Consider the following 27099-nt stretch of genomic DNA (forward strand, 5'->3'; position numbering starts at 1 on the left):
ATGATAGGGTGCTTTACTGATAGAACTGGCTCCAGGTCTGCAGTAAATGGCGTGTTTTAACTGTAGACAGGCCTCCTAGGTCTGTCAGATAATGCGCGTTTTCACGTAGACAGGCTCTAGGTCTGTCAGTAATGAGGTGTTTACTGTAGACAGCCTCAGGTTCTGTCAGTAATGGGTGGTTCACTGTAGACAGGCTCCTAGGTCTGTCAAGTAATGGGTGTTCACTGGAACGAGGCTCCTAGGTCTGTCAAAATGGGTGTTCACTGTAACAGGCCGCTCCTACGGTCTGTCAGTAATGGGTTTTCACTGTAAGACAGGCTCCTTCAGGTCTGTCAGTAATGGGTGTTTCACTGTAGACAGCCTCCTAGGTCTGGTCAGTAATGGGTGTTCACTGTAGACAGGCCTCCAGGTCTTCTCAGAATGGGTGTTCACTTGATAGACAGCTCCACACGAGATCTGTCAGTAATGGGTTGTTCACTGTAGAACTCAGCGCTCCATATCTAGGTCTGTACAGTATGGGTGTTCATGCTAGACAACGTCTACAGTGAACACCCATTACTGACAGACCTAGGAGCCTGTCTACAGTGAACACCCATTACTGACAGACCTGGGAGGCTGTCTACAGTAAACACCCATTACTGACAGACCTAGGAGCCTGTCTACAGTGAAAACCCATTACTGACAGACCTAGGAGCCTGTCTACAGTAAACACCCATTACTGACAGACCTAGGAGCCAGTCTACAGTAAACACCTATCACAGCCAGTGTAGCCTATTTGAACTGTCCTGTGTGTGTATGACATCAGTCAGACCTGTGATGTCCCTATCAGAGCACCATCGGTGTACGCTGATGGTTACCCTCCGTTACATAGCTTCAGTGGTCACTTACAGCCCATTCTCTTAAAGCTGTTTTACAAAAAGATTCCCCTTGTGCTGCTGCTAATCCAGGTTTCACAAATCACTATACCGTTAATCCCCATTCTGTGTGTGTGTGTGTGTGTTTGTGTGTGTCCAGGCGGGTGGATCCCAGGTGATCTTCACCAACCCTCTGGAGATTGTGAAGATCCGCCTGCAGGTGGCTGGAGAGATCACCACCGGCCCCCGCGTCAGCGCCATATCTGTCATCAAGGACCTGGGTTTCTTTGGCCTCTACAAGGCAGGTCCTCCTGTACACTACTACACTAACTACTGTATTCAAAGACAGGGACTTTTAGGTCACAGCTGTACTCAAACACTCATTTCAGCCATTTTCTACAGTCTACATGTCTATTCTGATACTTTTGGTTTCTGCCTCTCTTAGCACTTCACTAGCACTACACAGCGTTTTCCCCAGTCCTCTACGCAGCGTTCTCCCCAGTCCTCTACGCAGCGTTATCCCCAGTCCTCTACGCAGCGTTATCCCCAGTCCTCTACGCAGCCGTTGTTCTCTGTCCTCGTACGTGCGCGTTATTCCAGGTCCTCTCACGCTCGTTATCCCCAGTCCTCTACGCAGCGTTATTCCCGTCTCTCTACGCAGGCGTATCCCCAGTCCTCTACGCAGCGTTTATCCCAGTGCTCTCTACGCAGCGTTATCCCCAGTCCTCTACGCAGCGTTTATCCCCAGTCCTCTACACGCCCAGTTTCTCCCCAGTCCTCTACGCAAGCGTTATCCCGCAGCCTCCCTACAGCAGCGTTATCCCAGTCCTCTACGCAGCGTTCTCCTCAGTCCTCTACGCAGCGTTTATCCCCAGTCCTCTACGCAGGTTCTCCCCAGTCCTCTACGCAGCGTTTTCCCAGTCCATACGCAGCTTGTTTCCCAGTCCTCTACGCAGCGTTCTCCTCAGTCCTCTACACAGCGTTATCTCCAGCCCTTACGCCGCTTATCCCAGTCCTCTATCGCAGCGTATTTTCCCTCAGTCCTCTACGCAGCGTTATCCCCAGTCCTCTATCAGCGTTATCCCAGTCTCTCCCGCAGCGTCACGTATAATCTATCAGGTATCAAGGTAAGACCAAGATGCAGGCCGTGTCGAAGTAACAATGTTTATTACAGCAACAGGGGAAAAGGTACAGGATGGCAGGCAGGCAGAGGTCGGTAATCCAGAGGTGGGGCAAGGGTACAGGACGGCAGGCAGGCTCAGGGGCAGGCAGAGTGGTCAGGCAGGCGGGTACAGAGATGGGACAGGCGAGGGTCAAAACCAGGAGGGCGAGAAAAAAGAGGCTGGGAAAAAACAGAAGCTGACAGGACAAACGCTGGTAAGCTTGACAAAACAAGACGAACTGGCAACAGACAAACAGAGAACACAGGTATAAATACACAGGGGATAATGGGGAAGATGGGTGACACCTGGAGGGGGGTGGAGACAATCACAAAGACAGGTGAAACAGATCAGGGTGTGACAATAGAACACTTCAGACAACCATGGTGAATGTTACTGATAGATAAAATGTTACAATGATAAAATGTTTTTTTCCTGACAGAATCACTTTGCCTACTCTTAATTATTGCCTAATATGTTGGTATACATAACCTTTGATTTTTTTTTTACAGATTCTGATGGTTGTTAAAAGTAGAAGCTGACAATATAACTGTTATATCAACGCTCTCATCTCTCCTGTTTAGGAACTCTAAATCGCTTTGGCACAGTAGGCATCATTTCACTTGCCGATAATGTTGCATACAATGTTTAAAAGGTCTATTATTATCATTGAACACAATCAAAGTTAATATAAGCCCTAAATGCATTAAATTGCCCAATTTATAGACAGGTCCAATTTAGCCATCTTTTTTAACAACGTGATATTGCACTCCAAGAGAACTTGTCGGTATTTAAATAATCAAAATAAAAACATGTTTATTTATTAGCTTAGATAAATATTTAGGCATATCATGTGAAATAGGCCTCATGAAATAATTGTAAAAAGCAAAAATACTGTTCCATGTAGGTCTAGATTATTTATGGATTAATCATATAGAAATATCAAAACATTCTTTCAACTCTAAAGCAATTGTATGTGGCACAGGAACCACTGACTGGCTGCCTTTTTCTATGATCGAGGCACCTGCTGGTAACTGGTTAGGACAGCTCACGAGGTCTCCTAAATATGTCGACTAGATGGGACTCTTATGACTAAAGAGGCTTGGATGCATAGCTTTTATTTTTACCAATAAGAGTAGGAGTATAATGTCTCTGTTCTTATCACTTTTTCTACTCTGAGRCGTTTTGTGGATAGCAGGTGTTATTTTAGAACTACCGTGGGTCATTCTCTTTATGGAGAGGTTGCTTTTTAAAAGGGCACCGATGATCAGTGTCTTGGATGCACGAAGCCATTTAAAGAGTTCTGATTTAGGCTTTTGTCACTCTTTAACACTTTTTGGGGTTTTATTTAAATGAAAGCTTTAAAAACATTTTAAAAAGCTCCAGGTCCTTTATCCAGAGCTTGCAGATTCTACCCTTTTCTCTTTCTGTGGCAAAGTTTCAGTTCTATTTCTTTCCAGGTTCTTCCCATGACAGTCGTCTGTGTTTGTCAATCAGTGTGTGTGTGTGTGTGTGTGTGTGTGTGTGTGTGTGTGTGTGTGTGTGTGTGTGTGTGTGTGTGTGTGCACAAATGTGAATATGTTTGCGTCTATAGTGTGTCTGCTCCATTATGTCTATAAGAATGCTGAATCCGGTATGACAGTGGTGGTGCCTCCTCTAGTCCTCCCCTGTGTCTGTGTCTCCTGTCCTGCTTCTGAGACAATGTGCATTCAGAGAGAGGAAGAGGTTGCCGGGAGGGAGGACTAGCGAGCTCCAGACGGGCTGGCTCCTCAGGGCTGTGCCCAGGCACAGAGCACCCTTTGTCAGGCTAATTACCCTCCCCCTCAGCCTCTCTCTCTCTCTCTCTCTGCCTCTTCCTGCTACCTACCTCCGCTCTGCTGCTGGAGGGGCTGACTGACTGACTGACTGTCACGATCGTTGGAATAAATGGACCAAGGCGCAGCGTGCGTCGAGTTCTACATGTTTTAATAAATGAAACTCACCAAAACAAATACAGAAACAAACGAAACGTGAAGTAATGGAGTGCTCACAGGCACTACACAAAAGCAAGATCCTACAAACAACAGGTGGGAAAAGGCTGCCTAAATATGATCCCCAATCAGAGACAACGATAGACAGCTGCCTCTGATTGGGAACCATACCAGGCCAACATAGAAATGCAAAAACTAGAGTACCCACCCTAGTCACACCCTGACCTAACCAAAATAGAGAAGAAAAAGGATCTCTAAGGTCAGGGCGTGACACTGACTGGCTGACTGACTGAATGGCTGACTGACTGAATGGCTGAATGGCTTTATCAAGACAAACCTATTCACTCATATAAACACATACTTGTATGTACCCCAGCTCATACACACAGGCATTCAGATAGACACTCAGTGGAACCCGAGTGGTGTAGCGGTCTAAGGCACAGCATCTCAGTGCTAGAGGAGTCACTACATACCCTGATTTGATCCCAGGCTGTATCACAACTGGCCATGATCGGGAGTCCCATAGGGCGGCGCACAATTGGCCCAGGGTCTGGCCGTGGCAGGCCGTCATTGTAAAATAAGAATTTGTTCTTATTAAAAAATAAAAGACACATACTAACAATCAATCATACTATATGCACCATGTACTATCCCTCATTCATAGCCATATACAGAAGGAGATACATACTGTGTATTATGTACAGTTGAAGTCGGAAGTTTACATACACCTTAGCCAAATACATTTCAACTCAGTTTTTCACAATTCCTGAAATTTAATCAGAGTAAAAATTCCCTGTCTAAAGTCAGTTAGGATCACCACTTTATTTTAAGAATGTTAAATGTCAGAATAATAGTGGAGAGAATGATTTATTTCAGCTTTTATTTCCTTCATCACATTCCCAGTGGGTCAGAAGTTTACATACACTCAATTAGTATTTGGTAGCATTGCTTTTAAATTGTTTAACTTGGGTCAAATGTTTCGGGTAGCCTTCCACAAGCTTCCCACAATAAGTTGGGTGAATTTTGGCCCATTCCTCCTGACAGAGCTGGTGTAACTGACTCAGGTTTGTAGGCCTCCTTGCTCGCACACGCTTTTCAGTTCCTGCCCACAAATGTTCAATGGGTTGAGGTCAGGCTTTGTGATTGCCACTCCAATATCTTGACTTTGGTCCTTCAAGCCATTTTGCACACACTTTGGAAGTATGCTTGGGTCATGGTCCATTTGGAAGACCCATTGCGACCTAAGCTTTAAACTTCTTGACTGAGTCTTGGAGATGTTGCTTCAATATATCCATATAATTTTCGTCCCTCATGGATTGCCATCTATTTGTTGAAGTGCACCAGACCCTCCTGCCAGCAAGGCACCCCAACAACATGATGCTGCCACCCCCGTGCTCACGGTTGGGATGTGTTCTCGCTGTGCAGCCCCCCTTTTTCCTCAAACATAAACGATGGTTATTAATAACATAACGATGGCTTTTCTATGGGGCGTTTTGGGAGCAGTGGCTTCTTCCTTTGCTGAGCGGGCCTCTTTCAGGTAATGTCAATATAGATCGTTTTTACTGTGGATATAGATACTTGTGTACCCTGTTTGCTCAGCTTTCTTCACAAGGGTCCTTTGCTGTTGTTCTGGGATTGATTGTGCACTTTTCGCACCAAAGTACGTTTATCTCTAGGAGACAGAACCGTTCCTTCCTGAGCCGGTATGACGGCTGCGTGGTCCCATGGTGTTTATACTGCGTACTATTGTTTGTACAGATGAACGTGGTAACTTTAGGCCGTTTGGAAAATTGGTCCCAAGGATGAACCAGACTTGTGGAGGCCTTCGATTTCCCATGATGTCAAGCAAAGAGGCACTGAGCTTTGAAGGTAGGCCTTGAAAACATCCACAGGTACACCTCCAATTGACTCAAATGTCAATTAGCCTAACAACGTTCTAAAGCCATTATATATTTTCTGGAATTTTCCAAGCTGTTTAAAGGCAAGTCAACTTAGTGTATGTTAAACTTCTGACCCACTGGAATTGTGATACAGTGAATTATAAGTGAAATAATTTTCTGTTAACAATTGTTGGAAAAATTACTTGCGTCATGCACAAAGTATATGTCCTAACCGACTTGCCAAAACTATAGTTTGATAACAAGAAATTTGTGGAGTGGTTGAAAAACGAGTTTTAATGACTCCAACCTAAGTGTATGTAAACTTCCGACTTCAACTGTAGGTATACATTGTCATGCATTCACACAGGTCTGTCACCTCAACTCTTGGCCTGACCATACTTCAGAAAAAGAAGAAACAAGGCATAATAGATTATGGATAAAGTAGAATCACAGTAGATTCACATGAATCACAGTATAATCACAGTAGAATTACAGTAGATTCACATGAATCACAGAAGAATTACAGTAGATTCACATGAATCACAGTAGAATCACATGAATCACCTAATCCCAGCCTCTCCAGCCTCAGCAGGCACAAGGATGAGCCTGTCTGTGAATGTGAACCAGGGCCCTGGCGATAGTATCTGCAGCTTTTCAGCAGGCAGTCTGGCATGGCGACCATAGTGGGGAGGGGAGGACAGGCAGGGAGAATGAAGCAAAGCCTTTGAGGACAGAAGAGATACCCGTACAGTGAGGTATCTGTGCAAACTGTGTATGAGTGGTAGGATTAACCCCAGCAGTTAAATGAAGCCTGTCTAAAGCACTTCTCCTGGCAGCGTCCCAATTGGCAACCTATTCCTATATATTGTGTGCTACTTTTGACCAGGGCCCAAAGGGAACCATTATAGGGCTCTGGTCTGGTAGTGTACCATGTAGGGAGTAGGATGCCATTTGGGATGCAGCCTGGCTTTAAACTACTCTGTTGAAGGGAGAACCCTTCCATTTCCCTTCCCCTGCCTCAACCCCACCTGGATGGCAGCCAAGGGGGGGAATAAGATGAAACGTAATCTGATTGAAGATATGGCTTTGTTTACTAGTGACGGACAGAAGCAATCTTCCTCTTCTTTCCCTGATGTCTCATCTTTTACTCTCTCTTTCTTCATCTCTCTTGTTCTCTCTCTCGCCCTCTCTCTCTTTGTCTCTCTTGTTCTCTCTCGCCCTCTCTCTTTGTCTCTCTCTCTCACACACACACTCTCGTTTTCGCCAAAGCTGGAGAAGAGAAGTGAGGAGAGTTGATGAGTTGTAGCGAAGGGCCCAGAGTTTTCCTTGGTCAGGTCACATGGTCAGCAGGAAACACTCCTAGCCCTAGTGATGTGTAAGGTACCGGCTTTTCAAACACAGAGGTATAGGAACAGAAACCAGTCTTAGACATTTTGTGGTTAGAACTCTCGGAAATAAAACCACAAGCTATGCTATGACAAATGATGTTCCCATGGAACTGGAAAAATCAAGACTGTTGAAGGTAACATCTTTCCATCCAATAAAACATATTTATTTACGGTATATTTTCAGAATCAGGAATGGAAAGAGGAAAGTCTTACAGTACTCTATGTGAGTCCTCCTCAAAGAATGTTTGTGTCTCTTACCAAACTTATTTTCTCTCCCTCCCACCTTTTCAATTCAGTTCAATAATTCTCTCCCTCCCACCTTTTCAATTCAGTTCAATAATTCTCTCCCTCCCACCTTTTCAATTCAGTTCAATAATTCTCTCCCTCCCACCTTTTCAATTCAGTTCAATAATTCTCTCCCTCCCACCTTTTCTCTCCCTCCCTTGTCTCCCTTCCTCTTTTTTCACCCCCTGCTTTTCTCTCTCTCATTGTCTTCCCCTTTGCTCTCCCTCTATTTCTCTCTCCCTCTATTTCTCTCTCCCTCCCTTCTTGTCTACCTCTTCCTCTATTTTGACTCCTCCTTGTTTCTCTGTCCTTCCCCTCAATTCCCCCTCTCTTTCCTCACCCCTCTGTCTCTTCTGTATCTCTTCACCATCCACAGGGAGCCAAAGCCTGTTTCCTGCGAGACATCCCCTTCTCAGCCATCTACTTCCCCTGCTATGCGCATGTCAAGGCCTACATGAGTGATGAGGATGGGAGGATCGGACCAGGCAAGCTGCTGTTTTCAGGGGCCATAGCAGGTAAGATACCATGTGGTTCAGACCCAGGGTCTTTTGAGAATTGTCTGTCTCTCTGCCTGGTTCCCTCTTTCTGTCGGTCTCTCCCTCTCTCTCTGTATCTGTCTCGATCTCTCATTCGCTCGGCCTGTATGATAAAGTATATATACACATCCAAAAACTTCATGACAAATGAATAATACAAAAAATACGTTTTTCAACTATATTGGTCAATGACGATCAGAAGATGACGATTCGGAGGAAAGAAACAATACTGTTAAAACGTCACTATCACAAGTTTAATAAGGAACCATTCTTGGGGAAGCAGAAAACCATGCATGAGTGTCCCTGGTGGTTGGTGAGCCACCACATGGACCCCGGCCCAGACCCATGGCCCCGGCTCCATCCCTCTAACCTCCATTCCTCCATCCCTCTATTCTTCCTTTCCCCCATCCATCCTTCTAACCCTCCATCATCCATCCCTCCAGCCTCCATCCCCCTAACCATCCCAACTTCCTGGCTCCAGGCCTAGGGCTCCAGTAGCCACCGGCGACCGCAGGCTCAATCGTGGTCATCCCTAATTAGAGTGCTCAGTGATTGGCTGGGGTTTGGAGCTGAGCGCTGAGGGAGAAGACAGAGCCCAGAGAGAGAGACCGCTTGCCTGCCTGCCAGCCAACAGGGTCGGGATGGGATGACTTTCCACTACTAACATATAGGAACTGGCAGCCTGAGCTGTGTCCCAAATTGCACTCTATTCCCTACATAGTGTGTTCCTTTTGACCAGGGCCCATAGGGTCCAATATCTCTCTCTCTCTGGACCCATGAGGCTCTGGTCAAAAGTACAGAATAGGGTGTTAGTTGGGACACTACCTGTATGTTAAGAGTGAGGTGCTGAGGGAGGTGAGGATGGGAGCTGTGTCGGCCATTAACAGATCTTACTCTCACAATACTGGCAACCCGGAGGAAAGACATCCAACAGTTTTGATCCACAGTCTTACAAGTCTCTTTCTCCTCTTTGTACACGAAAATAGGATCTGGAGCGAGTGTGTAGGTTTAATATTTTTTATTTGAGTGGGTTTGTCTTAAAGAAAACAGTGTATAAAAAGGCGAGCGCGGAAGCCAAGTCAGGGTGGTTTGGAACGTCACAAGAAAAGGAGAAATATTTATTTTGAATCCTGAGGGATAATGTTGGTCAGTACTGTAGTTCTGCTCTTCACAGCAGTGAGCAGCGAGCACGGCGCTTCATGGAAACTCATAGAAATCTAAAAAGACATTCCTACTCCCAGTTTTCCCCCTCCCTCTTATTTTGGTTATTCCCTCAACCGGGTCCGGGAGCTATGGTTTACAAACCTGAAATGCAGTTTATGATTTTGCATTTGCTCATAGAATTTATCACTCCTTTCTACATTTATCAGCAGTTAAGCCTTTTTGGCAATTAGCGCTTAACAGTCGGCGCAGGAAATTGAGTTACACGCTCAGTTTGGGTGGCATTATTTGCCAAGCAGACCCCCTGATCCCAGAACACACTGCAGCGCTGGTCATCTCCTAATTCCTCCTCCTGCTCTCTCTCTCTCCCTCTCTCTTTCTCTCTCTCCCTCTTTTGCTCTCCCTCTCTCTTTCTCTACCTTTTTCTCGCTCTCTCTTTCTCTCCCTCTCTCCCTCTTTCTCTCTCTTGCTCTCCCTATTTCTCTCTCTTTCTCTCTCCATCTCTCTCTTTCTCCCTCTCTCCCTCTTTCTCTCTCTCTTTCCCTCTCTCTCTCCCTCTCTCGCTCTCTTTCTCTCTCTTTCAATGGCTGGAGACGAATATGGTTTCTACTGAGGTAGCTTTGAGAGAAAGATTTAAGACTGCTCTCCATTCCTCTCTTCTCCTGTGAAGGACATCAGGTCAGGTGGTCTCTTCAGCTCTCACAGTGGCAGTGAGTGAGTTGATCAGTGGCAGTGAGTGAGTTGATCAGTGGTTGAATTGAATGGCTCGTTTAGTTTGAAGACATGTAGCCTGTGTGACTAGCTGGTGAAGAGGCCGGTGATGGTAATGACCGTGCATGGAGATCGAAAGCAGCCATTGATGATTGAGGCCATTCATAGCTGAAGTGGCTGGAGAGGGCTGCCCGCATGGGGCCCCCAGTCACCAGTCACCGGCACGTGGGCCACCTTGTGGGTTCTTCTCATTACTAGGTATTGTATTTCCCTCCAATCTGAGGGGGAAAACCATGAACGTCCAATGCATTTTTTCTGATCGTAAATCACCTTCTGTAAGAAGGATCACTGGTCCTCATTCAGATGACTCAAATTCAACTACGAATGAATTCTGTTTTGAAAGAGGCACAAAAGTTTACCAAACAGGAGTTTGATAAGCCACGGGTGGAAATTCATAGAGTTAGATAATTAACTCTGTATTACCCTACAGTAGTAACGTATTAATTCAGATTCAGCAGTGATAGTGATGCAGGTTAGTATATTCACATCCAGTACTACTATCAATCAGTCAATCAAACTTTATTCATAGAGCACATTTCTCACAGGGGATGCATTTCAAAGTGCCTAACAAATATAATAGTAAAAGGTGAGTTAATAGGTGATAAGTACTGAATCAGAGGCATGAATCCTTAGGCATGCCCGCGGCTTCCCTGGTGACCCCGGCCGACGTTATCAAGACCAGGCTACAAGTGGCGGCCCGTGCCGGCCAGACCACGTACACCGGTCTCGCTGACTGCTTCTGGAAGATTCTGAAGGAGGAGGGACCATGGGCCTTCTGGAAAGGAGCGGGAGGTATCACCACGTTTTTATTAATATCTGATGACGATGATGATGACGATGATGATAATGACAATGATGATTATGACGACGAATGATACAAATTACATATTTAGTTTATTTATCTGTTATACATCTGTTATATTTCAACTGTATCTAGAAAGGTCCACTGATGTCGCATGATTATGTAGATTGGTTTAGGTCTTATTTGACTGTGTGATTGTTTTTAATAACCATATTCCACTATTATGTTACAGTGTACCATGGTAATCTCTAGCTAACTTGCAACTGTTTTTAACCATTCATACAACAAATTGTTTAGTTTGAAATCCAGAACCTGTTTTGTGCAAAAATGTCACTCCTTGTACTATGTGTTTGGCATGATAAGGAGTGGCAAGAAGTGGAATGTTAACACAAACAGACTGGTACCCAGGCTACAGTGGTGTAATAGTGAAACTGTGTTATTGAGCGTTGTGGTTTCTCCCTTTACTATAGCCCGAGTGTTCCGGTCCTCGCCCCAATTTGGGGTCACCCTGGTGACCTATGAACTCCTGCAGAGGTGGTTCTACATTGACTTTGGCGGACAGTAAGTCAGAACTCCTCCCTCTCCTAATCTTAAACTGAATGAAATGATCTTGGTATCAAGGCTCAGGACAAGACCCAGATGCAGACAGTTTCGAAGTAACAAAAGTTTAGCAGGCAGAGGTCAGTAGTCCAGAGCAGAGTCCGAAAGGTACAGAACGGCAGGCAGGCAGGCTCAGGGTCAGAGCAGGCAGAGGTCAGTAATCCAGGGTGGTGTGACAAGGTACAGAACGACAGGCAGGCTCAGGGTCAGGGCAGGCAGAATGGTCAAAAACCAGGAAATTAAGAAAGACAGGCGCACGGAAAAAACGCTGGTAGGTTTGACGAAACAAAACGAACTGGCAACAGGCAAACAGAGAACACAGGTATAAATACACTGGGGATAATGGGGAAGATGGGCGACACCTGGAGGGGGGTGGAGACAAGCACAAAGACAGGTGAAACAAATCAGGGTGTGACACCTGGCCCGTATTCATAAAGTGTCTCAGCATATGGCTGAGCTAGGGTCCGGTCCCCCCCTGTCCATATAATCTTATTCATTACTATTTAAAAACTGGTCCTATATCAGCACTCCTTCTCTGAGACACTTCATGAATAAGGGTCCTGATGTATCATATCAAATTTTAAATCAAATTGGATTAGTCACATGTGCCGAATACAACAGGGGTAGACCTTAAAGTGAAATGCTTACATACGAGCCCCTAACCAACAATGCAGTTTAAAAAAATACGGATTAGAATAAGAAATAAAAGTAACAAGTAATTAAAGAGCAGCAGTAAAATAACAATAGCGAGTCTATATACAGGGGGGGTACCGGTATAGAGTCAATGTGCGGGGGGCACTGGTTAGTTGAAGTAACATGTACATGTAGGTAGAGTTATTAAAGTGACTATGCATAGATGATAACAATAGCGAGTAGTAGCGGTGTAAAAGAGTGGAGGGGGGGGACAATGTAAATAGTCTGGGTAGCCATTTGATTAGGTGTTCAGGAGTCTTATGGCTTGGGGGTAGAAGCTGTTTAGAAGCCTCTTGGTACTAAACTTGGYGCTCCGGTACCGCTTGCCATGTGGTAGCAGAGTGAACAGTCTATGACTAGGGTGGCTGGAATCTTTGACAATTTTTAGGGCCTTCCTCTGACACCGCCTGGTATAGAGGTCCTGGATGGCAGGAAGCTTGGCCCCAGTGATGTATTGGGCCATTCACACTACCCTCTGTAGTGCCTTGCGGTCAGAGGCCGAGCAGTTAGCATACCAGGCAGTGATGCAACCAGTCAGGATGCTCTCGATGGTGCAACTGTAGAACTTTTTGAGGATCTGGGGACCCATGCCAAATCTTTTCAGTCTCCTGAGGGGGAATAGGTTTTGTTGTGCCCTCTTCACGACTGTTTTGGTGTACTTGGACCATGTTAGTTTGTTGGTGATGTGGACACCAAGGAACTTGAAGCTCTCAACCTGCTCCACTGCTGCCTCGTTGATGAGAATGGGGGCGTGCTCGGTCCTCTTTTTACTGTAGTCCACAATCATCTCTTTTGTCTTGATCACGTTGCGGGAGAGGTTGTTGTCCTGGCACCACACGGCCAAGTCTCTGACCTCCTCCCTGTAGGCTGTCTCAACATTGTCGGTGATCAGGCCTACCACTGTTGTGTCATTGGCAAACTTAATAATGGTGTTGGAGTCGTGCCTGGCTGTGCAGTCATGAGTGAACAGGGCGTAGAGGGGACTGAGCACGCACCCCTGAGGGGCCCCTGTGTTGAGGATCAGCGTGGCAGATGAGTATGTTACCTACCCTTACCACCTGGGGGCGGCCCGTCAGGAAGTCCAGGATCCAGTTGCAGAGGGAGGTGTTTAGTCCCAGGGTCCTTAGCTTATTGATGAGCTTTGAGGGCATTATGGTGTTGAACGCTGAGCTGTAGTCAATGAATAGCATTCTCACATAGGTGTTCCTTTTGTCCAGGCGGGAAAGACCAGTGTGGAGTGCAATAACAGTTTATCATGAGATACTCTACCTCAGGCGAGCAATAACTCGAGACTTCCTTAGATATCATGCACCAGCTGTTATTTACAAAAATACATAGTCCGCAGCCCCTTGTCTTATCAGACGCCGCTGTTCTATCCTGCCGGTGCAGTGTATAACCAGCCAGCTGTATGTTGATAGTGTCATCGTTCAGCCACGTCTCTGTTTATATTTTATTTTTATTTCACCTTTATTTAACCAGGTAGGTTAGTTGAGAACAGGTTCTCATTTACAACTGCGACCTGGCTAAGATAAAGCAAAGCACATACAACAACACAGAGTTACACATAGAATAAACAAACATACAGTCAATAAATAGAATAGAGAAAGTCTATATACAGTGTGTGCAAATGAGGTAGGATAGGGGGGTGTGGCAATAAACAGGCCATAGTGGCGAAATTATTACAGTATGGCAAATTAAACACTGGGGTGATAGATGTGCAGAAGATGAATGTGCAAGTAGCGGTACTGGGGTGCAAAGGAGCAAAATAAATAAAATAAATAACAATATGGTGATGAGGTAGTTGGATGGGCTATTTACAGATGGGCTATGTACAGGTGCAGTGATCTGTGAGCTGCTCTGACAGATGGTGCTTAAAGCTAGTGAGGGAGATATGAGTCTCCAGCTTCAGTGATTTTTGCAGTTCGTTCCAGTCATTGGCAGCAGAGAACTGGAAGGAAAGGCAGCCGAAGTAGGAATTGGCTTTGGGGGTAACCAGTGAAATATACCTGCTGGAGCGCGTGCTGCGGGTGGGTGCTGCTATGGTGACCAGTGAGCTGAGATAAGACGGGACTTTACCTAGCAACGACTTATAGATGACCTGGAGCCAGTGGGTTTGGTGACGGATATGAAGCGAGGGCCAGCCAACGAGAGCATACAGGTTGTAGTGGTGGGTAGTATATGGGGTTTTGGTGCCAAAACGGATGGCACTATGATAGACTGCATCCAATTTCCTGAGTAGAGTGTTGGAGGCAGTTTTACTAGGGTATGTTTGGCAGCATGAGTGAAGGATGCTTTGTTGCGAAATAGGAAGCCGATTCTAAATGTAATTTTGGATTGGGGATGCTTAATGTGAGTCTGGAAGGAGAGTTTACAGTCTAACCAGACATCTAGGTATTTGTAGTTGTCCACATATTCTAAGTCAGAACCGTCCAGAGTAGTGATGCTGGACGGTTGGGTAGGTGTGGGCAGCGATCAGTTGAAGAGCATGCATTTAGTTTTGCTTGCATTTAAGAGCAGTTGGAGGACATGGAAGGAGAGTTGTATGGCATTGAAGCTCGTCTGGATGTTAGTTAACACAGTGTCCAAAGAAGGGCCAGATATACAGAATGGTGTCATCTGCGTAGAGGTGGATCAGAGAATCACCAGCAGCAAGAACGACATCATTGATGTATACAGAGAAAAKAGTCGGCCCGAGGATTGAACCCTGTGGCACCCCCATAGAGACTGCCAGAGGTCCGGACAACAGGCCCTCCGATTTGACATACTGAACTCTGTCAGAGAAGTAGTTGGTGAACCAGACGAGGCAGTCATTTCAGAAACCAGGCTGTTGAGTCTGCCGATAAGAATGTGGTGATTGACAGAGACGAAAGCCTTGGCCAAGTCGAAGAATACAACTGCACAGTATTGTCTCTTATCGATGGCGGTTATGATATCGTTTAGGACCTTGAGCGTGGCTGAGGTGCACCCATGACCAGCTCGGAAACCAGATTGCATAGCGGAGAAGGTACGGTGGGATTCGAAATGGTCGGTGATCTGTTTGTTAACTTGGCTTTCGAAGACCTTAGGCAGGGTAGGATAGATATAGGTCTGTAGCAGTTTGGGTCTAGAGTGTATCTCCTTTTGAAGAGGGGAGCTTTCCAATCTTTGGGGATCTCAGACGATATGAAAGAGAGGTTGAACAAGCTAGTAATAGGGGTTGCAACAATTTCKGCGGATAATTTTAGGAAGAGAGGGTACAGATTGTCAAGCCTTGCTGATTTGTAGGGGTCCAGATTTTGCAGCTCTTTCAGAACATCAGCTATCTGGATTTGGGTGAAGGAGAAATGGGGGAGGTTTGGGCAAGTTGCAGTGAGGGGTGCAGGGCTGTTGACCGGGGTAGGGGTAGCCAGGTGGAAAGCATGGCCAGCCGTAGAGAAATGCTTATTGAAATTCTCAATAGTGGATTTATCGGTGGTGACAGTGTTACCTATCCTCAGAGCAGTGGGCAGCTGGGAGGAGGTGCTCTTATTCTCCATGGACTTTACAGTGTCCCAGAACTTTTTGGAGTTAGTGCTACAGGATGCAAATTTCTGTTTGAAAAAGCTAGCCTTTGCTTTCCTAACTGCCTGTGTATATTGGTTCCTAACTTCCCTGAAAAGTTGCATATCGCGGGGGCTATTCGATGCTAATGCAGTACGCCACAGAATGTCAGGTCTGGAGTGAACCAAGGGCTATATCTGTTCCTGGTTCTACATTTTTTGAATGGGGCATGCTTATTTAAGATGGTGAGGARAGCACTTTTAAAGAATAACCAGGCATCCTCTACTGACGGAATGAGGTCAATATCCTTCCAGGATACCCGGGCCATGTCGATTAGAAAGGCCTGCTCGCTGAAGTGTTTTAGGGTGCGTTTGACAGTGATGAGGGGTGGTCGCTTGACCGCAGACCCATTATGGACGCAGGCAATGAGGCAGTGATCGCTGAGATCCTGGTTGAAGACAGCAGAGGTGTATATCATTTGGAAAGAAAATGGTATCTGTATATTTCCTTTTCTGGGAGAAGAGATCAAGAGATTACACAGAGGGGAAACCCAAGTTTCCAAACGCACAATTTCTGTTTTACTAGGGGGTGAGAGCTGTGTATGCTGTGATACAGACTATTACTGCACAGTAGTAGGTATTTTAGGATGAGCTATGTGGAGAATACAGTAGATACATACACAGTGAGTAAATAAAAGTATAGAAACAAGAGATTATGATCAGAGGTTAAGATCACTTTTATTGGTCAATTGCACACAAGGTCCAACCGAAATTCGCTTTTAACTCAACCCCTCCGACAGACACACATAGAAACATACATACATACATACATACATACATACATACATACATACATACATACATACATACATACATACATACATACATACATACATACATGTTTTGGAGAGGTGCGGGGGGCTGCCACACTAGGTGCCTGGGGAGCTATTGTTGTGGGGGGTTAAGTGCCTTGCTCAAAGGCACAATGGCGTCTAGGATTTGATAACGGACGCAGGCAATGAGGCAGTGATCGCTGAGATCCTGGTTGAAGACAGCAGAGGTGTATTTGGAGAGCAGGTTGGTTAGGATGATATCTATGAGGGTGCCCGTGTTTTCRGATTTAGGGTTGTACCTGGTGGGTTCATTGATAATTTGTGTGAGATTGAGAACATCAAGCTTAGATTGTAGGATGGCCGGGGTGTTACGCATGTCCAAGTTTAGGTCACCTAACAGCACGAGCTCTGAAGATAGATGGTGGGCAATCAATTCACATATGATGTCCAGGGCACAGCTGAGGGCAGAAGGTGGTCTATAGCAAGCGGCAACGGTAAGAGACTTGTTTCTGGAGAGGTGGATTTTTAAAAGTAGAAGCTCAAATTGTTTGGGCACAGACCTGGATAGTAAGACAGAACTCCGCCCCCTTTGGCAGTTCTATCATGTCGGAAAATGTTATAGTTAGGGATGGAAATTTCAGGGTTTTTGGTTCTCTTCCTAAGCCAGGATTCAGACACGGCAAGGACATCTGGGTTGGCAGAGTGTGCTAGGGCAGTGAATAAAACAAACTTAGGGAGGAGGCTTCTAATGTTAACATGMATGAAACCAAGGCTTTTACGATTACAGAAGTCAACAAATGAGAGCGCCTGGGGAATGGGAGTGGAGCTAGGCCCTGCAGGGCCTGGATTAACCTCCACATCACCAGAGGAACAGAGGTGGAGTAGGATAAGGGTACGACTAAAGGCTAAAAGAACTGGTCATCTAGTACGTTCAGAACAGAGAGTAAAAGGAGCCGATTTCTGGGCATTGTAGAATAGATTCAAGGCATAATGTACAGACAAAGGTATGGTAGGATGTGAATACAGTGGGGGTAAACCTGTGCATAGAGTGACGATGAAAGAGATATTGTCTCTAGAAATATAATTGAAACCAGGTGATGTCACCGCATGTGTGGGAGGTGGAACTAAAGTGTTAACTAAGGCGTATTGAGCAGGGCTAGAGGCTCTACAGTGAAATAAGGCAATAATTACTAACCAAAACAGCAATGGACAAGGCATATTGACGTAAGGGAGAGGCATGCGTAGCCAAGTGATCATAGGAGTCCAGTGAGTGGCTTCAGGCAGCTAGCGGGCCGGGGCTAGCAAGCTAGCAGAAGGGCCTTTGAGGGACGTCGCGACGGACGAAAGTCTGTTGTGGCCCCCTCGTGCTGTGACGTCGGCAGATGGATCAGCAGGGCTCCGTATGGTAAACCAGGCCAATTGGCAAAATAGGTATAGTGGCCAAAGAATTTGTCCGATGGGCCTCTTAAGCTAACAGTCAGATGTGCTCTAGACAGCTAGCGGGCTGCGGTTAGCAGGCTAGCAAATGGGCCTAGCAAGGCTAGCTCCAGGCTAATTGGTTCTTGCTTCGGGACAGACGTTAGCCAGGAGTGGCCACTCGGATAGCAGCTAACTATCTACGATGATCCAGGTGAGAGAAAGAAAAGTTCAGAGCTACATACATACAGGAATCCGGAGATATGGAGAAAAATAAGTCAGATTTTCTCGGGTTTAAGTCGCGCTGTGCAAACTGGCGAGAGTTGTCCGGGGTAAAGGTAGCTGATAACCGCTAGCAGTGGCTAGCTGACTACTAGCTAGTAGCTAGCTAGCTGTCATCTGTGAAGCATAAGATATTACTGTTTTGAATGTCCCGTTGGTAGTTTAATCTTCCGCATAGGTCATCTATTTTATTGTCCAAAGATAAAGGTTTGCTACAGAATGGAAGGAAGTGGGTGTTTATTAGATTGCCTACGAATTCTCAGAAGGCGGCCGGCCCTCTGGCCCCTTTTTCTCCGCCTCATCTTCACGCAAATCACAGGGATCTGGGCCTGTTCCCAAGAAAGCAGTATATCGGCCTTGTCAGACTCGTTAAAGGAAAAAAAGGATTCTGCCAGTCCATGGTGAGTAATCGCAGTCCTGATGTCCAGAAGTTATTTTCGGTCCTAAGAGACGGTAGCGGCAACATTATGTAGAAAATAAGTAATTAATAAAATAAGTTACAAACAACGCAAAAAAAWAWAAAWAAAATAAAAATTGGTTGGGGGCACGTAAAACATCTGCCTTCTTCTCCAGTGCCATCTTACATCTGATATAAGACTAGAGTGATCAGCATTGCTGAAGAAATTGAGCCTATCAGGTCTAATTAAATCAACATTTATTGGTCGCATACACAGATTTGCAGGTGTTATAGCGGCTGCAGCAAAAAGTAAAATGTCTCGCAAATACATTACAAWTAAATAACAATCCAAGTAGATATATTAGAGTGAGCACCTGTCAGAATGCAGAACATAAATAGGTGGTGTGTATAGACGGTATATCATTTGGAAAGAAAATGGTATCTGTATATTTCCTTTTCTGGGAGAAGAGATCAAGATTACACAGAGGGGAAACCAAATTTCCAAACGTACAAATTACTGTTTTACTAGGGGGTGAGAGCTGTGTGTGCTGTGATATAGACTATTACTGCACAGTAGTAGCTATTTTAGGATGAGCTATGTGGAGAATACAGTAGATACATACACAGTGAGTAAATAAAAGTATAGAAACAAGAGATTATGATCAGAGGTTAAGATCACTTTTATTGGTCAATTGCACACAAGGTCCAACCGAAATTCGCTTTTAACTCAACCCCTCCGACAGACAGACAGACGCACGCACGCACGCACACACACACATGTTTTGGAGAGGTGCGGGGGGCTGCCACACTAGGTGCCTGGGGAGCTGTTGTTGTGGGGGGTTAAGTGCCTTGCTCAAGGGCACAATGGCGTCTAGGATTTGATAACGCTTCCCTAACCGCCGACTCAGAATATGAGGCATTAGTCTCAAGGTGCAGGGCTAGTGATGGCTGTTCAACAGTCTGATGGCCTGGTGATACAAGCTGCTTCTCAGTCTCTCGGTCCCAGCTCTGATGCACCTGTAAGTGTCTTACCACACGATAAGACTGAGATTTACAGAAATGCAAATGTCATAGAAACGTCCAGTCAGGATTGATAGCTTCTACTGACAGCTGCTGTGTGATACAAAATGATGGTAATTTCTAGCACCACTTTTCTACCAACCTTTCAACAGAGGGAGAGAGCTGTGTAGTTTCACAAAGAACACCATAGGGCTCTGGTCAAAAGTAGTGCAGTATATAGGGAATAGGTTGCCATTTGGGACACAGGCCATTATTTGGTGGGATGGATGTAACATTTCCTAAACTACAGGGCTACAGAGTGTGAAGCAGTGCAGAGAGGATCACTTTGACTTGGGATCTTTCTCTTTTCAGCTTTTTGGGGTAGAAATGAGCTCATTTTCCCTGGAGGAGCAAATTGGTCACTCTTTAGAATGCACTAAATGTTCCATTGACCAATAAGAGACAGAGACAGGAGGGTAAGGGGGAGACTGTTAGGACAAACATCACCAAATACATTCCATTCACTATTATACTGTACATATAGTGGTACTGACAGAATGGTCAATACTCTATACTGTACATATAGTGGTATTGACAGAATGTTGTCAATAATATTATATTGTACATATAGGTGGTACTGACAGAATGTTATCAATAATATTATATTGTACTGACAGAATGTTATCAATAATATTATATTGTACATATAGGTGGTACTGACAGAATGTTATCAATAATATTATATTGTACATATACAGTGGGGAGAACAAGTATTTGATACACTGCCGATTTTGCAGGTTTTCCTACTTACAAAGCATGTAGAGGTCTGTCATTTTTATCATAGGTACACTTCAACTGTGAGAGACGGAATCTAAAACAAAAATCCAGGAAATCACATTGTATGATTTTTAAGTAATTAATTTGCATTTTATTGCATGACATAAGTATTTGATCACCTACCAACCAGTAGAATTCCGGCTCTCACAGACCTGGTTGAGTTTTTCTTTAAGAAAGCCCTCTGTTCTCTACACTCGATTACCTGTATTAACATGCAACTGTTTACTCAGTACCTGTAGTAAAAGACACCTGTCCACACACTCAAATCAAAACAGACTCCACAACCTCGTCCACAATGGCCAAACAGAGAGCTGTGTAAGGACCATCAGGATAAATTGTAGACCTGTACCAAGGCTGGGACTGGCGTACAGGACAATAGCCAAGCAGCTTGTTGAGAAGGCAACAACTGTTGCACAATTATTAGAAAATGGAAGAGTCAAGATGACGTTGCATCACCCTCGGTTCTGGGCTCCATGTCAAGATCTCACTCTCGTGGGGCATCAATGATCATGAGGAATGTGAGGATCAGCCAGACAACTACACGCGACCTGGTCAATGTACCTGAAGAGAGGCTGGACCCACAGTCCTCAAAGAAAACCATTAAGTAACACACGACTACCGCGTCATGGATTTAAAATCCTGCAGCGCACGCAAGTCCCCCTGCTCAAGCCAGCGCATGTCAGCGGCCCGGTCTGCAAGTTTGCCAATGAACCATTCTGATGATCCAGAGGGAGAATGGAGAAAGGTCATGTGGTCTGATGAGACAAAAATAGAGCTTTTTGCTCTAAACATCACAACGCCGTGTTTTGGAGGAATAGAAGGATGAGTACAGAACCCCAAGACACACCATCCCAGACGGTGAAGCATGGAGTGGAAACATCATTTCTTTGGGGACCGGCTTTTCTGCAAGGGGACAGGCGGACTGCACCGCTATTGAAGGAGGACTGATGGGGCCATGTATCGCGAATCTTGACCAACCAACCTTCACTTCCCTCAGCAAGAGCATTGAAGATGGTCGTGCTGGTCTTCCAGCATGACAACGAGCCGAAACACACAGCCAGGCAACTAAGGAGTGGACTCCGTAAGAAGCATCTCAAGTCCTGGAGTAGTGCCTAGCAGTCCTCCAGACCTGAACCCAATAGAAAATCTTTGGAGGGAGCCGAAGTCCTATTGCCCAGCGACAGCCCGAAACCTGAAGGATCTGGAGAAGGTCTGTATGGAGGAAGTGGGCCAAAAATCCTGCTGCAGTGTGTGCAAACCTGGTCAAGAACTACAGGAAACGTATGATCCTGTAATTGCAAACTAAGGTTTCTGTACCAAATATTCAGTTCTGCTTTTCTGATGTATCAATACTTATGTTCATGCAATTAAATGCAAATTAATTAATTAAAAATCATTTCAATGTGATTTTCTGGATTTTTGTTTTAGATTTTCCTCTCTCACAGTTGAAGTGTACCTATGATAAAAATTACAGACTCTACATGTGTGTAAGTAGGAAAAACCTGCAAATTGTCAGTGTATTCAAATACTTGTTCTCCCCACCTGTACGGTGGTTACTGACAGCATGTTCAATAATATTTATATTGTACAATATAAGGTGTACTGGACAATGTATATCAATTTACTATTATAATTGTACTATATGGTGGTACTGACAGAATGTTGTCAATAATATATATTGTACATTAAGGTGGTAATGACAGAATGTTGTCAATAATATTATATTGTTAAATATAGGTGGTACTGACGAATGTTGTCAAGTATATTATACTTAGTACATTTAGGTGTACTGACAGAATGTTCATCAATAATATTATATTGTACATATAGGTGGTAATGACAGAATGTTGTCAATAATATTATATTGTACATATAGGTGGTACTGACAGAATGTTGTCAGTACTTTGGGTCTCTTCCAGAAAGCAGGATCAATGAGTTAACTGACCATAATATCCTTAATATTCTTTAATAGAAATATAGACTTGAAATTGGCATGGTATAATTGACTCCACCACCAACAACTCTTACTTACTAAACCAGGAAATCACGAAATCCAGTATATTGGACTGTTTACTGCCCTTTGGAAAGTCAGAACAACTTCCATTTAGTATGCAAAACCCTATGTACTGTAAATATCCAATGTGCATACTGTGTTGTCTTCACAGACTGTGTTCAAAGTGAATACAGTACTGCTGGATGGTGTAGTGTGGGTTTGAAATATGTTCCCTGTCCGTATTGGAAAGATATCACTGAAGGGAGTATGAAACCATTGTGGGATATTCATTTATTTCTGGTTCGTGTACTCTGGGAAAAAATAGCCCTCTCGCCCAGTCTTAATATTCGATTAAGATGTTTATTTTTTGTGGTGGACAATGTTTAATATAAAATCTCTTGCCTCTCTCTCCTTCTCTTGTCCCTTCCACTTTCTGTTTCTCTTTTTTCGTCTCTCTCTTTCTCTCCTCTCTCCTTGCCTCTCTCCCCCGTTCTCCTTCCCTTTCTGTCTCTCCCTTTTTACTCCCTCCCTCTCTCTCTTCCCCCTTTTCTCCTCCCTCCCGTTTTCTCTCAACCTCCCCCCTCCCGCTCTCCTCGTCCTTCCCCGCTCTCTCTCCACACCACAGAAAGCCGTCTGGTTCGGAGCCGACTCCCAAGTCTCGCATCAGCCTGCCGGCGCCCAGCCCCGACCACATTGGAGGTTTCAGGTTGGCCGTGGCCACGTTCGCTGGCACCGAGAGCAAATTTGGACTCCACCTCCCAAGRTACAACGTTCAAGTAACCCCCCCGTCCAAGAAGGACGCCCCTTGAATTGAACCCCCTTTGCCCATACGTAGGGGGCAGAATAGAGCACACGTGCAATCATTCCACCCTCTCCCTCCCACCCCCACCCAGTCGAGCACTTGGAATATTCCACCCGAAAGAGAAGCACATTGTGAGTAGTATGATTTGCCTCTCTAGGCTTTAAAGATAAATATGTTTCTGTTTTAGTTGATGAGAWTTTTTTTTAAACCTATTATGATCTTCTGGAATGTACCTTTCTACATCATGGTCTAGAAACACAAAAACGTTGTTTTAGCTTCTGTTTTAGTCTTAGCTACCCGTAAAGATGACTTTTTGAGTCAGTCTTATTGTGAAGATCAAGTGATATCTACAGTACTGACAATGTGTGTCTAGAGTCGTGTTCCAGTTGTCTTTTCATACAGTAATATGCACAATAGGGGAGGGGCTGGCAATGACTTGAATTAGACCTGGACTGCTTCCTTTCATTACATCATCACTAAGGCCGGGACTCATTCAAAAGTGCATTGTCAACATGTGCATTGCACTTGCTTTTAAAGGTCATTTACACTTGAGTCGACATGTACCGTATTTACCATGATGGCCATCTCTTTAAAAGACACTTGACAGTTCAATGTGCTTGTCTACAACGTGCCTTTGATTGAATCTCGGTCTAACCATCACTTTATATGATGGTGCTTTTACTGTCTTCCACCTGAGAGTCTGATAGATACCAAACAGAATGAGCCCTGTCCGCAGGATGGGGATAGTAGCACAAGTACGCACATCCGAATGACGGTTCTACTGTACATATGAATGACTGTTCTACTGTACATCCGAATGACGGTTCTACTGCACATCCGAATGACGGTTCTACTGCACATCCGAATGACGGTTCTACTGCACATCCGAATGACTGTTCTACTGCACATCCGAATGACGGTTCTACTGTATCATCGCGAATGACGGTTCTACTGTACATATGAATGACGGTTCTACCTGTACATATGAATGACGGTTCTACTTGTAACTATAAATGAAGCGGTTCTACTGTACATATAAATGACGGTTCTATGCACATATGAATGACGGTTCTACTGTACATATAATGACGGTTTCTACTGTACATATGAATGACGGTTCTACTGTACATATGAATGACGTTCTACATGTACATATGAATGACGGTTCTACTGTCAATATGAATGCACGGTTCTACTGTACATATAGACGGTTCTACTGTCATACGGTTTTTCTACTGTACATATGAATGACGGTTCTACTGTACATATGAATGACGGTTCTACTGTACATATGAATGACGGTTCTACTGTACATATGAGAATGGAACAGAGAGACACATTTACATATTGATACAGTTCACCAAGTCGCTTTTTGGATACTGAGAAGAAACTAATAATCTTGAACTTCATTTGCGAGAAAAAGATTGACCAACCAAAACGCTTGAATGTAATATACTGTTCACTATTACCACCACTTGCACAAGGTATTACTACTACACCTACTATGGTATTGTAGGGACTGTCTGTTATCCTTAGTTGTCTCAGTCAGATCAAACTGGGCTGTGTGTTGTATACATTTTTATTTAAAGAATCATCAGGGTACAACAGAGCAGGGGGAGAGAGTAGAGAGATGTGGGGTATTCCAGAAAGCAGGATTATGAAATTATCCAGTTAACTTTGATAAACAACCACATATTATTTTCCGGTTGATTAAGAACACTACATTTGTATACTGGTTGTTGTTGCCGAGTCAATTATATCTTGTCAATTTGAAGGGCTCTATTCAATCCATATCACAGAAGTTCAGCTTTAAAGCGTGATTGACAAGTAAAGGCAATGYTCTTGCGGTCACAGTGACTGCATTCACCGTAAACGCTGCGTATATCGGCCCTATCACAAATTACCTTTACATTTCTAGTGCGCAATCTGTATCGCTTCAGCGAAATGAACAGAGCCCTGAGTCTATATTTCTCAAAATATCTCATTATTTTAAGCAATGTTGGACAGTTAGCTGGCTAACTTATTTATCCAGCTTTCTGGAACAGCCCAATGGTGTCACGAAAGACGTCCGTATTTAAACTTGTACAGTACAGGAGAGAAGTAGAATATGGTGTGATAATTGTGCCTTACTGTATGTATGGCAGCAATATGTATATGTACTAATGAAATTAAACGTTAGTGAGCAAAGTGTGTGTGCATGTGTTCTTTGACAAGGTGGTATGTTATGGTGCGACAAGTCAGAGAAAAGCTTGACGCCTGGCACTGGAGACGAGGACAGAATCACAACAGCCAACTTGTGACACTATAATTACAGTAGCTAAACAACAACAAGAAGTAAACAAGCTAACAGTTCTTCAGCCATGATTTATTGGCGGATATCACGATAGACAAGTGGCTTACAATATGTCTCTTTTGTTCATTACAGTTCACGTAGCACTTACACGAAATAACGTGCTAAACCACAATTTGTTGCTTAGGCCTGTAGCCATTGAACAGTGCAATAACCCTCACATACGTACAGTTGAAGTCGGAAGTTTACATACACTTAGGTTGGGGTCATTGAAACTCGTTTTTCAACCACTCCACAAATGTCTTGTTAACAAACTATAGTTTTGGCAAGTCAGTTAGGACATCTTCTTTGTGCATGACACAAGCATTTTTGCCAACAATTGTTTACAGACAGATTATTTCACTTATAATTCACTGTATCACAATTCCAGTGGGTCAGAAGTTTACATACACTAAGTTGACTGGCCTTTAAACAGCTTGGAAATTTCCAGAAAATGATATCATGGCTTTAGAAGCTTCTGTTAGGCTAATTGACATCTTTGAGTCAATTGGAGGTGTACCTGTGGATATATTTCAAGGCCTACCTTCAAACTCAGTGCCTCTTTGCTTGACATCATGGGAAAATCAAAAGAAATCAGCCAAGACCTCAGAAAGAAAATTGTACACCTCCACAAGTCTGGTTCATCCTTGGGAGCACTTTCAAATGCCTGAAGATACCACGTTCATCTGTAAAACAATAGTACGCAGTATACAACACAATGGGATTCACACAGCCGTCATACTGCTCAGGAAGGAGACGCATTCTGTCTCCTAGAGATGAATGTATCTTGGTGCGAAAAGTGCAAATCAATCCAGAACAAGAGCAAAGGACCTTGTGAAGATTGTTGGAGGAAACAGGTACAAAAGTATCTATATCCACAGTAACTAAACGAGTCCTATTTGACTAACTGAAAGGCGCTCAGACAGGAAGAAGCACTGCTCCAAACGCAGCCATAAAAAAGCAAGACTACGGTTTGCAACTGCCACAAATGGGAAAAAGATCATACTTTTGTGGAGAACATGTCCTCTGGTGCTGATGAATCAAAAATTAGAACTGTTTGGCCATAATGACCATCGTTATCTCTGGAGCGAAAAGGGAGAGCCTTGCAAGCCGAAGAAACCATCCCAACGCGTGAAGCAACGGGGGTTTCAGCATCATGTTGTGGGGGTGCTTTGCTGCAGGAGGGACTGGTGCACTTCACAAAATAGATGGCATCTGAGGGAGGATAATATATGATATATTGAGCAACATCTAAGACATCAGTCAAGGAAGTTAAAGCTTGGTCGCAAATGGTCTAACTCAATCCAAATGGGACACATGACCCAGGCATATCTTTCCAATAGTTGTTTGGGCAAATGGCTTAAGGCAACAAAGTTAAGGTATTGGAGTGGCCATCACATAAGCGCCTCCGACCTCAATCCTATATAGAATTTGATGGCAGCACTGAAAAAGCGTGTGCGAGCAATGAGGGCTACAAACCTGAGCTGCAGTCTTACAAACACATAAACAAACCGCTCTGTCATGTACATGATGAGGCGATGGGCCCACAAAAATTCACCTCCACTCTATTGTGGGAGCTTGTGGAAGGCTACC

At 44.4% G+C, this 27099-nt stretch overlaps 1 protein-coding gene across 1 annotated transcript in view; it reads left to right on the top strand.

Annotated features, from left to right (window-relative positions):
* LOC112068388 (electrogenic aspartate/glutamate antiporter SLC25A13, mitochondrial) overlaps positions 1–24166 on the top strand; it is a 74855-nt gene extending 50689 nt beyond the window's left edge. The window contains 5 exon segments of the mRNA XM_070438128.1: positions 1015–1159; positions 7918–8052; positions 10639–10797; positions 11278–11368; positions 23001–24166. Coding sequence (XP_070294229.1) covers positions 1015–1159; positions 7918–8052; positions 10639–10797; positions 11278–11368; positions 23001–23184 — 714 coding nt within the window. The 3' untranslated portion in view covers positions 23185–24166.
* The last annotated feature ends 2933 nt before the right edge of the window (positions 24167–27099 follow it).

The sequence above is a fragment of the Salvelinus sp. IW2-2015 genome, unplaced genomic scaffold, assembly GCF_002910315.2.
Source record: "Salvelinus sp. IW2-2015 unplaced genomic scaffold, ASM291031v2 Un_scaffold495, whole genome shotgun sequence".
Classification (NCBI taxonomy): Eukaryota; Metazoa; Chordata; class Actinopteri; order Salmoniformes; family Salmonidae; genus Salvelinus; species Salvelinus sp. IW2-2015.